At 38.8% G+C, this 12,647-nt stretch overlaps 1 protein-coding gene across 1 annotated transcript in view; it reads left to right on the top strand.

The window, feature by feature from the left end:
• The window catches only part of LOC124620119 (protein bark beetle), a 351,158-nt gene that overhangs the window by 275,145 nt on the left and 63,366 nt on the right, over positions 1-12,647 (top strand). The window contains exons 23-24 of the mRNA XM_047146790.1: positions 1,560-1,797; positions 8,274-8,504. Of these exons, the coding sequence (XP_047002746.1) occupies positions 1,560-1,797; positions 8,274-8,504 (469 nt within the window). The remainder of the gene's footprint in view (positions 1-1,559; positions 1,798-8,273; positions 8,505-12,647) is intronic.

Here is a 12,647-nt window from a genome sequence, read left to right as displayed (position 1 = left end):
GCAGACAATATGGTGCTGAAGTGCTCCAGTGGTAGCATCTGAAACTTTACGATATCGTCTTTCAAATATACAAATATACTTGGCAGAATTCAAGTACAGTGTATAGTGTAGGAAATATAGCCAACTGAAGTGGTGTCCATCTTTTTAAATCACCCTGTATTTTGATGGCCAACTCAGACGTCTTCTTCAGGTGCTGACAATTTTGCTGTTACATGCAGTCAATGCATAGACTCCAACCAGTTACATTGCTTGTGTTCCCAGGTGTTCAGCCAAGTTATTATTTCCATTTCATGCACAATATTTTGATGACTGAACTAGTCATCTTCTTCAGGTATTGACAATTGTGCTGTTACGTGTACCAGTCAGCAATAAAAATGGCCTATCCTTGGGCTATGAAAGATGAAATTCCTGGATGAAGCAGTATGTAAAATGAGGAAAAGGTAACCACTCACCTATAGTGGATCGATGCGCGGAGCATAGTAACACAACAGAAAACAGGATTCACACTAGCTTTCAAGCAGTAGCTCTTTTTGTAGCAATAGTACACACATTCACTCACATAACCACACACACCCAAATGCACACTCCTGTGGCCATGGCAGGATTTTACAGATGTGTGTGTTTGGGTGCCTGTATGAATGTGTTTACTATTGCTAGAAGAAGAGCTAGTGCTCGAAAGTGGGTGCGAATGCTACTTATACGTTACTGTGATCCGCAGATTGATCTGCTACAGGTGAGTGGTTTCCTTTGGCTTATTTTACGCAAAAAAATGACAAGTATTATGTAGCTTCCTTTAATTTCATAAAGTACCAAACAATTCTGTATATGTTTCATGTAGCACAATATGGCATTCTTGTATGACTGTATGATCAGATGCCTCCCTTTCATACATCTACATGAACTACACTACCAGAATTTTTTCTAAACCGTTCCTGACCTATTCCTCTGTTTTTCTACATTATATCCCAAATGTGTTCTCATCATCCACGTACCCAAGGTCTTTACTCACTCCAATCAGGCTGCAGCAACAAGGGACAAAGATGACTATGTGGTATTAGAAGGAAGGAACAAGAGCAAAAAAACTGTTAAATGGGTAGTTCCATTTTGCTGAGCATTTTTTTGTGTAAATTTTGTTCATTTGCACATCTCTTCACTCTCCTCTCATGTAGAAGCTTTATTACTGTTATCTCTTTCTTTATCTGTTGCTAAAACATATAAGTCCATTAGTAGACATACAACCTTCCAATTCCCTGTTACTTTTGCTTTTACAGTCTTTTGCGAATATCTTGCATTTACTCACACAGGTTTGTGCGTTATGGTGTCTCAGTAGAAAACATTTAATGTTATCAGATATATGAAGAAGTATAATTACCATCAATTATGTTCAAGTGTGATATGCATTTGTGTGAAAAGATGGAAAACTATTTTTTTTTAAATATAATTGTAATCACCCACACACATTGTGACAGTAGTGAAATGTTTCCCACACTGTGTAAAGGATTTCATAATGAAGCTGTTTCTGCTAGTATCTTTCCTTTAAATACCTTGTTTGTCCACAGGTAACCCTGTCACTATCTCCAGGTGTGGTGATTGAATTTGCACCAAATGTGGGGATACTGGTTCTGGGCTCACTTAAGGCAAATGGTAGACCAGGTCAAGAAGTTATACTGCGTCCTCTGACACATCAGACTTCTTCAGACGTGAAAACTCAGATGGCTTCTGTGCTGGTACAAGGTCAGCCTACAGTTCGCCTGTGCACATTGCCAAATAATTGCACAGGGGAAGCAAATATGCAAGGTGAGCAAGACACATTGAACGAAATAGAGAGGAAGCAGAAGTTGATAACTTCATATGAAGACAGCTTGAGGCAGTGTTCTCCAACAGAGCTAACCGATACAGAAGACACACACACACACACACACACACACACACACACACACACACACACACACACATACTTGTCTACACAGTCACAGCTAATGAAATTATACTGGTGCTGTTGTTCAATAGGAATGTAGGGTTGAGTCAAGTAGGTTTGATACAAAGAGAAAGGAGATGGGTTGAAAGTCGGAGGGATGGAGAGAGGGATGTATGGCAAATGGCAAAAAGAGCCAGAAAGGGGTTTGGATAGAAATGTGGGACAGTGAGCTCACTCTGGTGCAGGCAGCTGGTGTATGTTGCACACAAGGACTGGAGGAATGGACTTGAAGGTGGAGATACAACAGAGGAAGAAGGAAAATGAGGAGAGTATGAGTGAGATGGGAGCCATGTGGATTGGTGTGGCTGTGGAACAGGGCCTACTGAAGATTGAAGACAATTGTGGGGTTGAAAAATGTGTTGTAAGTACAGTTCTCATCTACATAATTCAGAGAAGCTGCAGTTGGGAGGGGGAATATCCAGATGGCCCAGGTTCTGAAGAAACCATTGAAGTTGAATGCTTTCTGCTCAGCATTGTGTTCAGCCTTTGTGTGGTCAACTCTGCTCTTTGTCACAGTTTGGCAGTGGCCATTCATGCAGGTAGATAGGTGATTGGTGGTCATCTTGCCTCTAACAAGGGTTGTACCTTTGATGGGAGTGGGATGGGATGTGCTGACAGACAGATCTTGCCCTTGGGCCTTCCACCAAGAGGTGATTTATGTGTAAAGAGGTGTGCCAGAAGTGTGCACCAAGTTATTTCATAGACTGGGTGGACAGCAGACTCAGAGAGCTGGGAAGGATTATGACTTAGATGTTTCTCATTTGTTGGATGAAGGTAGGCAGTTGAAGCCCTGATTGTTGTTCCAGTCCAGGATGATACTGGGTGGTGAGAGGACTGCTCATTTGCAAGTGACTGGAGGATTAGCAGTATGTGTGGATACGGCTTGGGGCATCTCTTTGTGGATAAGGTTTGGAGGGTTGCCTCTGTCTGCAAAAGCCTTGGTAAGACCTTTTGTTCATCATGGCAAATGTGCCACCTGTGGATGGCCAGATTTTATGAAAGAGACTCCTCAATGCAAAAGGATAACAGCAATCAAAGTGTTGTTACTATTGGTGTTTATACTACAGAGCAATGAGACTGGCAGTTGGAATGGCAGATATAGAAGGTAAACCCCTCCTCGTTTTATGCACAATCTCCTCCCCCCCACCCCCCATTCCTATTCTCAGTGTATATTTCTTTCATCAAAGTTGCAAGTCTAGAGGCCTGCGCCAGTCGAATCATATCCAGCATACTGTGCCCTTGAACAGTCCTGTCAGACACCTGTGCTTACATAAGACTCACATGAAAATGGCATGAGTGACGAAATCTGTAGACAATACATTACAATAAAAAATTTACACTCAGATGCAAACAGTGGTTTCCTTTAAACAATTTTTTATGACTGTAGTACCATATATCAAGAAAATGTTTTGAATACACTGTGGGGAAATAGCAGCCATAGCTCCCTTCTTGGGTCTTTACATGTTAATGTATTCTCATGTAAATTATAATGTATATTGTAGCTAAATATGTTATTACTGCTCATTTGTTAAATTTCACGGATGCCAGCACAAATGCTGTATTGTTGGCGGCCATCCTGCCTTGTACTGAAAAGTTTTGGAAGGAGAGAGAAAAGGGGAAGTGACAGGAGAGAGTGCAAGAGAGGAAAGAGTGTTATGACAAGAAGCATACCAGGTAATGTTAATTTATTGCTCTCTTCTGGAGAACTAAATGCATCACAAAACACAGGATCTACAAGTCATTTGCAGCAATGACAGTCTAAAAGGACACATCACTATTCGTCGCTTCATGATAATCACTGGAAGTGAATTTTAGATGAAGCCATGTTCAGGTTATCCTGCATGGCTGACAACAAGTCTGTTTCTTTTGCTAGTCAGCACTTTCAAACCCCCATTACCTTTCAAATCCTACCAGATGTGCTTCCTGGAATGAGTTATTGAGGTAAATATCAGGGTGGTGATGAGTTTCTTCCTCAGTGATGTGAATTTTTCTCAGAAAAATTTCCCTAGTTGCTACAATGTCAGATCTCTCCATCAGAATTAGTCTTCTATCATTACATTTTTTGTTCCTTAAGCTCAAAAGATTAAGAAATGAATGGCAGTCCCCTATGAAACAAAGCTAGTCATCTAATGCATCTGCAACTTTTTGCCTTGTGGGGTACTTTCCACAGTCATAAAATCTGATAACAGTATGATTTACCATGTCCTGGAAATTTTACAAATCAGTGACTTCTTCTTTCACTAATATCTTTCCTCGGAGACTGTGACTTCATTACTTGACCAACTCTGCAATATTCTCTTTACTATTTGGAGTGAAACACCTCCCCTTTTGCTGTTGCAGTCTGTAGTGCTGATAAGATTTTGCTTCTTTTTTTTTTTTTTTGGATTATATATAAGATCATGAAGAGATTCATATACACTGTATATGATGCCCTTTGTTTTGCTCTTTATGTCTGGTAACTGAATGGTCTTAAATAGCAAACATGATTAGCAGTAGTGCACAGTGAAAATCAGGACTCTCTTTACAAATGTTCAACACTTCCATAGAGTGAATGCTTAAGTGAATGATTGGCAGCAACTCGGTTGCAAAGCTGTGGCAGAAGTGGCGCTATGACAACACACTTAGGAATCACAGATCAAGCCAGACAAGGCTGGAGGCTTCTCATCATTCAAAGGGAAGACGAGGGGTGGGACAGATGACTTTCCCTCACAATCAGGTTTCTGCTTCCTAGTTATAGTGAGCTTCATACAGGCAGAGGTTTTTATGAGGCCATTGGAGAGGTGGAGGTTGTTGTCGAGGAAGACGAACAGTGGGCTTGGGGAAATCACATGAAGCTGCTGGGAGAAAAGGCTGTGGAGGAATGATGATAGACTGTTGTGGTCCTGGGCCAAGACCATGAACCAAAAGCAGATGAAGGGGCTCAGAATCTGGGATTGCCTCTAGATGAGTCATGAAAAGGTTACTATATGAGAGTGTCATGCGAGAGCTCACAGTCCACCTAACTAGCTGACTGGTCAGCATGGCTGGATATGGGTTCAATCTCCAGTCCTGCCAGTGATTTTTCTTTGGTAGGGGGACTGGAATGGTGTCCACTCAGGTTCATGATGTCTGTTGAGGAACTATTTCAATGAGAAATTGTGCAATCAAGGTCTGATAATTCAAGAGTGCAGTGTGCTGACCCCACACTACTCCATACTGCATTCAGATTGACCAGTTTGTGGTGAGAATGGCGATGCTTTTCATTTGAATGTGAGAGCTCATGACTGTGCTTTGACTTTGTTGCTGTTTTTTCCCTTGAAGAAGAAGAAGAATTTACTGATAATGATATAATTTATCGTGAGTATAAGGAATGAAGATGTGGTGGGCACAGAATCAATAGGGAGAGATACTTTTTTTATAAATGTAGGTTCAAGAACATGGAGAATGTTTGTGTACAGGGAAGTGGTGTCAATAGTGATGAGTAGGGATCCCACCGGTAATGGTGTGCAAATCATTGACAGATGGTTAAGGAAATGGTTTCCTTCCTTGATGTGAGAGGTTAGGCTGTAGGCAACAGGTTTGAGGTGTTGGTTAACAAGAGCCAAGATTCTTTCTGTGGGAGCACTGTAGCCAGCCATCCACAGTGGAACATATAAGATAGTTAGGTTTAAGAATGTTTGGTAGCATATAAAAGGTGAACATGTGAGAGGTAATTGGCATGAGGAGAGATTTGAATTTGGAGGAAGGTTCTGGGATGGTCCTGGGGATTAGAGTAGAGATCAAAGGTTTTGCTGGGTCTACAATTTATATCCTCTCCCATAACATCTTCTCCTTCAAGCAGACTTTATAACTTACTGAATGAGAGCAATTCTGATATCGGAAATTTAAAATCTGAGTCAATTCCACTAGGCACTCAACTGACCAATCAGTTTGACCATAGTTGGTTCACATCTCTTCTGAAACACTATGACTAAGCAAAAATCTTCTGTGAATCTTATCTGCTGGCTCAGTTAGAGTATCTGCTAAAATTAGTAATTTTTGCCTGAATAGATAATAAATTTTTCAGTGAAGTTGGAGAATATTTCATCCTAGGTATAAAACTTGTGTCTTTAATAATTTCAAAATATTGTAAGATATATCTTTTCTGTCAGGTGTGTGTGTGTGTGAGTGAGTGAGTGTGTGTGTGTGTGTGTGTGTGTGTTTAAACTGGAAGAAAGTATTAGCTTGAAAGTTAATGAACAAATCTGTTATTTTATGTATGTCTTCATACCACATATAACTATAACTGCCTACACATGAGTAATTGACTATTCTCATTTTTTATTATTTTTTCCAGCCTGTAATTTCAATGTAATTTCAATTATTGTAATGTCATTATCTTTAATGTAGATTCTGCTTCATTACACAAAAGATACCACTAATCCAAATCATGTCTGATTGTTTTTTTCTTCAGTCATATCGTGAAAGTTGTCGGTATAAACTTAATGAAAGTACAAGACTTCTTTAACAGCAGCTGCATCATTGGAAATCTTAAAATATTCATTTATGTTCATCACTGACTGTTACACTAGCAAAGACCCCAAGAAACACTACCATTTAGTTCTGTTATGCAGAATAATAGATGAGAGTGCATGCACCAAAATAAAGAACATGATTCTCTGTGTTCTTGCCAGTTTCATTTTTTAAATTGTTGTTTCTCAGTTTTTTTTCTGCTGAAATTTCTTTCTTGAAGCATGAGTAATGTTTCTAGGAGATTGGTCACAGGTATATATTTGAGTTTCTATCACTGTATCTTTACATATCTCTTTTGTTACTATTTCATAACACTGGCTCTCTGCCCCCCTTTCCACCATCAATTATTCTTCACCTACCTGCTTAACTAATTAAAACACTGTTTTCAAATATTTTAGTGTGTTATTTATATTGATTCTGTAGGATTCTTCCTTATTGATCTGGTTGTAGTTTAATTTCTCATCAGTGCAATTTATTCCTTACTTATAATATGAGGATAATCCCAAAAGTAAGGTCTCCTATTTTTTTATAAGCACATAGACCTGTTTATTTCTACAGTGGTTTACATCAGTTTACAGCTTGAACATTTAGCTATTTTTTGACATAATCACTGTTTCTGTCGATGCATTTTTGTAAACACTGTGGCAGTTTTTGTATGCCCATGTCATACTAGCTCGCCGCCATGCTGTTCAGAAAGTTATGAACCTCTTCTTTCACCTCGTTGTCAGAGCTGAATCACTTTCCGGCCAAATGTTCTTTTAATGTAGGGAACAGATGATAGTCACTGGGCACCAAGTCAGGACTATAGGGTGGGTCGGTGAATATGTTCCACTGAAACTGTTGCAGGAGAGCAACGGTTTGCCGAGCAATGTGTGGGCGAGCATTGTCATGGAGAATGTGTGCGCCCTTGCTCAACATTCCTCTTCTCCGTTTTAGTTTTTTCAGAGTCTCACAGTACCTGTTAGCATTGATTGTGGTCCCAGTGGGCATAAAGTCGATCAACAATACCCCTTTCTGATCCCAAAAAACGGTTGTCATGACTTTACCAGCAGACTGTGTTTGTTTGAATTTTCACAACTTTGGCGAAGAAGGATGCCGTCACTAGCATGATTGTTGCTTGGTCTCAGATGTACAGTGGTGTGGCCAGGTTTCGTCACCCATGACAATTGAGTCCAGAAAGTTGTCCTGTTCGGCTGCAAGGCGGTGAAGAAATGCGCGAGAAGCAGCAACTCATTGCTGCATGTGGTCCTCAGTCAGCATGCGTGGCACCCATCTTGCGCACACCTTCCGGTAGTTCAATGTTTCCGTTAAAATTCTGTGAGCAGGGCTTCGGGACACCTCAGGAACCAACGTGCAGAGATCATCCAGGGTGATCCGCCGATCTTCACGCATGCTTCCAAGACTGAGCGCCTCAGCGCGGCGTGCGCATGTTTACACACAGTGCCTGAAGCACTCTTCATAACAGTGTGATCAACTGTCACGCAAACAGAGTTCTGTACTTATAAAAAATAGTAACCTTACTTTTGGGATTACCCTCGTACTTCTAAAAGTAAAACTAATGTTGTGGGGAAATAAGTTTAAGAATATGAAAAATTACACACATGCATACATGCACGTGTTTGCACTTCACACACACACACACACACACACACACACACACACACAGTGACATTTTTTTTAGCAGATTGCTTTGTTCTTAAACTGTAACCATTTTTATATAAATCTTTTTTAAAAACTAAACGCCAATAAACCTAGGCTCTTTCTTAAATGAGAAATTCGTATGTATAATGAATCTTTTTTACAGGGTCAATGCAAGCAAGAACTGCAGAGGGCTTTTTGGAGCGTTATAATCGAACATCACTGCAATGGGTTCCTATATGTGATCCACATTTTTGTGAACGTGATGCACAGGTTGTGTGCCGAGAACTGGGATTTGACTCTAATGTGGTGTTTGTCAGTCATGGAAGACAATATAGCTATCATGCTGGTTCAGTAGCACACATCGCTGCCTGGCCTGAACCACTGCAGTGTCGAGGTATTCAATCATTTGCACTTTCTTTATGCACATGATATTTGCTTTTATATTGCAGTTGGCCGGTACAGTGGACCTTACAAAAGGTCAGAATTTTATGAACTTTTACTGTGTTGTATGTAGATGATGTGTAGTGCAGAATCCAAGCTTTTGATCTTGAGAATCATGTACTAACTTAGAGGAGCCAAAAGACCATGAAATTTTGCCAGTCTTTTCCCTACAATTTTTTCTAGTGGATCCCCCAAAAATAAAAGTTTCTGTAGTTTTTACTGCTGAAACATATTTCTACAACATATATTTATCACAATACAGAGATCCAAACGAATGGTAGTATTATAAAATTATCAAAAGGCTGTAAGAACCTCAGGTTTTAACATTGTAATGTTATTTTACATATTTTTCAAGAGGATAATGGTAATTGCCTTTAACAGTCAGTGCCACAAGTAAACTGCTCCCTATACTCAGTGGGGTGCACATTTCTGCTAAGGTTGTGTAAAAGTTGCAAAACAAATCGTGGTTTTTCATGGTAGGTGCATGTAAGTGTCAGTGCTTAACAACCACAATGCCTCTATCTTCCCTGCCTTCGGTGAGTACTTCATTCATTACAGGTATATAACCAGAAACAAAAATACAATTTTTTATCTGTACAATGTATATTTCATAAAAATTTCCCCATCATGTCTAATAGAATACCATTTTTTACAAGCTAAAGGTATATTTAAAAATAGAAAATTACTACAAATAAAAAAACATGTAACAGAATACAGAATCATACAAAGAAAGTTAACACCTTGACCTCTTTTGTCCATATGGTTAAGTTAAAGGCACCGGCTTCTTCCTCCTCAGTGATGATGTCATCAGTAAGGGTTTTCTCGTCATTGTAATCCACATTAGTATCCTCCTTCTTGAGGTTGGGAGAATTCTCATATGCATTGCCACAACAATTTATATAAATGACAGAGCACCAGAATCTTGTTTTTTGGAGCTGGTCACCTCTGTGGTATGCCCTAGCATACATTAGCTGGAAATGAGTTTTAGTAAGGAGTTTGTTTATTTATATACATATGTGTTGGATTCACAGCATGCCCAAGATCCATCTACGTAGCACACTATCCATTATGCCGTGACTGTGAGGCTGTTGTCTATAACTCCTCACTGTAGTAATTGGGAAATACTCTATGATCATGTCTGATTAGATGTCCAACCAGAATTTTTCAGTGCCACAAGTAGTTAAGTAGCCTTCAGCTGTGAATTTGTGAAATCCCTGGGGATCCATTTTGTGTTTTAGGCTGGTCATGTCCTGGTAGTGCAGATGTACACTCTTAACCTGGTTAAAATGACCTGCTGCATGGAAGTAGAAAATCATTTCTTTGAAAGATTTCACATGTATGTTCCAATCACACATTCATTCAGCATTAACAAAATTTTTTGTTAGGATACAAATGTGGGAGTATCAAATACATAGCATAACAGTAAGACTGTAATAGGATGTGAAAAAAATCTCATGTTCAAAACCTACCCAGGCAGACAGTGTTGTGGGCGGGAGGGGGGGGACCAACCACTTAGGGGTTTCCCAAGAATACCAGCTCACCTGGTCACTCAACTCCCCAACACTAGAGGAAACAAACATCCCATTTATGGGAGAACAGGCTTGTTGGAATTGATGAACATTGACGATTAGAGGAATGTACCATTATACTCTTAAAAATGCTGTAAAATTAAATTTATAATGCTAAAAGAAGCATTTTTTACAATTTGTTATCTACATCTGTATCAACATGGCTCTTTTGCAATTCACACTTAACTGCATGATGAAGGGTTCGTCGAACTATCTTGAGACTATTTCTCTACTATTCCATTCCCAAACAGTGTCTGGGAAAAATGAACACTTAAAATCTTTTCATGCAAGCTCTGATTTCTCTCATCTTATTATAATGGTTATTACTCAGTGGGTGCCAACAAAATATTTTCATGTTTAGGGGACAATGTTGGCAATTGAAATTTCATGAAGAGATCTTCCTGCAATGAAAAATGCTTTTGGTTTAATTAATGCCACCGCAACTCACTAATCATTCCATGACACCTGTGCCACACTCCTATTTCACAATAATACAAAAATGAGCTGCTCTTTTTTGAATTGATTTCATCTGTCAGTCCTAACTGGTAAGGATACAACTGAAAGTTCAGTAAATCTGACCTTTTGTAAAATACCCTTTCCTTATTTCTGAGTACCTACCAATTGAACTATTAACTGTGTAAACCTAATCAAGCAATATTTGTGTGGAAAGCAGTGTCTACTACTAGCTACAAAATAGAATTTCTAACGATCAGATTTTTTAAAAATTCTTAATCAAGAGAACAGAAATGTGGAAACAAAAGCAACAGGATGATGTGATCAGGAACTGAAAGGGTGTATAAAGATACTCTGGACAAGGGCAGACACAGATTCGGAAATAGGAATGAACTACTGGCTAACATTCATGCAAGAAATAATAGGATGTGAGTGGAAACAGAATGTAAACAAAGGCAGAGAACAGGTACATTAATTAGTTGAGTTAGACATCATATTATGCCGATTCTGTCATGAAGGAGACCTGTTAAAAGTGTGAAACAACAGAAGTTATACATCCACTGCTGCTTCCTTTCACAGGCTGTACTAAGAACCATGCTACAGAAAAATGCTGAAGATTACAGTGTTAGGTCGAATAACTAATGAAGAGGTACTGAATTACTGTGTGGAAAAAATTTGTGGCACAGTTGGACCAAAAGAAGAATCAGATGATAGAATACGTCCAAAGCATCAAGGAGCCATCACTTTGGTAATGGCAAGAAGTGAGGGAAGAAGGGTGGGGGAAGCCCAAGGCTTGAATACAGTATGCAGGTTCAAATGGATGCAGAGGTACTTGCACAGGATAGACTAGCATTGAGCTGCATCAAGCTAATCTTAGAATTGAAGACCACAAAACAAGAAGTAACTAACTAACAGCTTATTATAAGTAGCCCTAATTATGGGAATTTCTTCTGGCTGTGGAAGGGGGCAAATAAAATCTAGCTTGTATTACAGAAATGTAAAAATGTCTGGAAACAAATGACACTCAAGAACCATGAATAACAAAGAGAAATTCTAGGAACATAATACTAAATTTATAAGGTGGCATAAAAAACGGAATTAAGAACAGTATAAGCTAGTGGAGGAAAAAAAATTTGAAGAGGAAAATAAAAGAATATTGGAGAAACATAAAATAACAAGGAAAATTAAGGACTTGAAGTTGGAATGTAGTCCTTATTAGCTGATACAAAATAGATGAAGGAAGAAATAATGTTAAGGAAATAACTGAAAGGAAAAATAAAGCAATGGAAAGTCCAGGATGGAATAACAAGAGGGTACACTGCTACTCACCATGCCATGTAGAGGAGACATTGAGTCACAGGCATGAACAACGAAAAAACTGCTATACATTTTAGCTTTTGGCCAAAAGGCCTTCTTCTGAAATAGAACACACACACACACACACACACACACACACACTCATTCACACAAGCACAGGATCACTTTGTCTGGTTGCTGTGGCCAGCCATAGACTGTGTGTGTGTGAGTTGTGAATGTGTTTGTGTTTTCTACTTCCGAAGAAGGCTGTTTGGCCAAAAGTTAAAATGTATAGAAGTGTTTTCATTTGTCTGCCTATGACTCAACATCTTCTCCATATAGTGAGTAGCAATTTATCCTTTCATATTGTTGAAAAGAAAAATAATGTAGTCAGAGAAAAACAGAGAATGATAATGCACAATATAAATGGAAAAAAGAAAAAGAAAGATTTTTGAATGAACAAAAAATTAAGGAAGGAAAGGAAAGCTAGAGTTAAGACTATTTGGAAGAGAGTAAGTGCTAAATCTGGCTCAAAACTAGTTTTCACAGTTTTTAATAATTTATTAGAACAGAATCAGTAGAAAATTATTAAATGACATAATTTATCCTTAACTAAGCTGAATTTATTACATAAAACTCTAAATCTCTAACTCAGTAATTCTGGCCTCTGTGGTCATTATCAAATGATCAGTATCCACAAATTACTTATAAAAATGTATTTTAAGCCCAAATTTTATATTTGCTGTTGTGCCCTGTAATATGTTCGGAAATAGGGTATT

This window comes from Schistocerca americana, chromosome 6, assembly GCF_021461395.2.
Source record: "Schistocerca americana isolate TAMUIC-IGC-003095 chromosome 6, iqSchAmer2.1, whole genome shotgun sequence".
Taxonomy (NCBI): domain Eukaryota; kingdom Metazoa; phylum Arthropoda; class Insecta; order Orthoptera; family Acrididae; genus Schistocerca; species Schistocerca americana.
The sequence above is the reverse complement of the archived record's forward strand: the minus strand, read 5'-3'. Positions and strand labels throughout refer to the sequence as shown.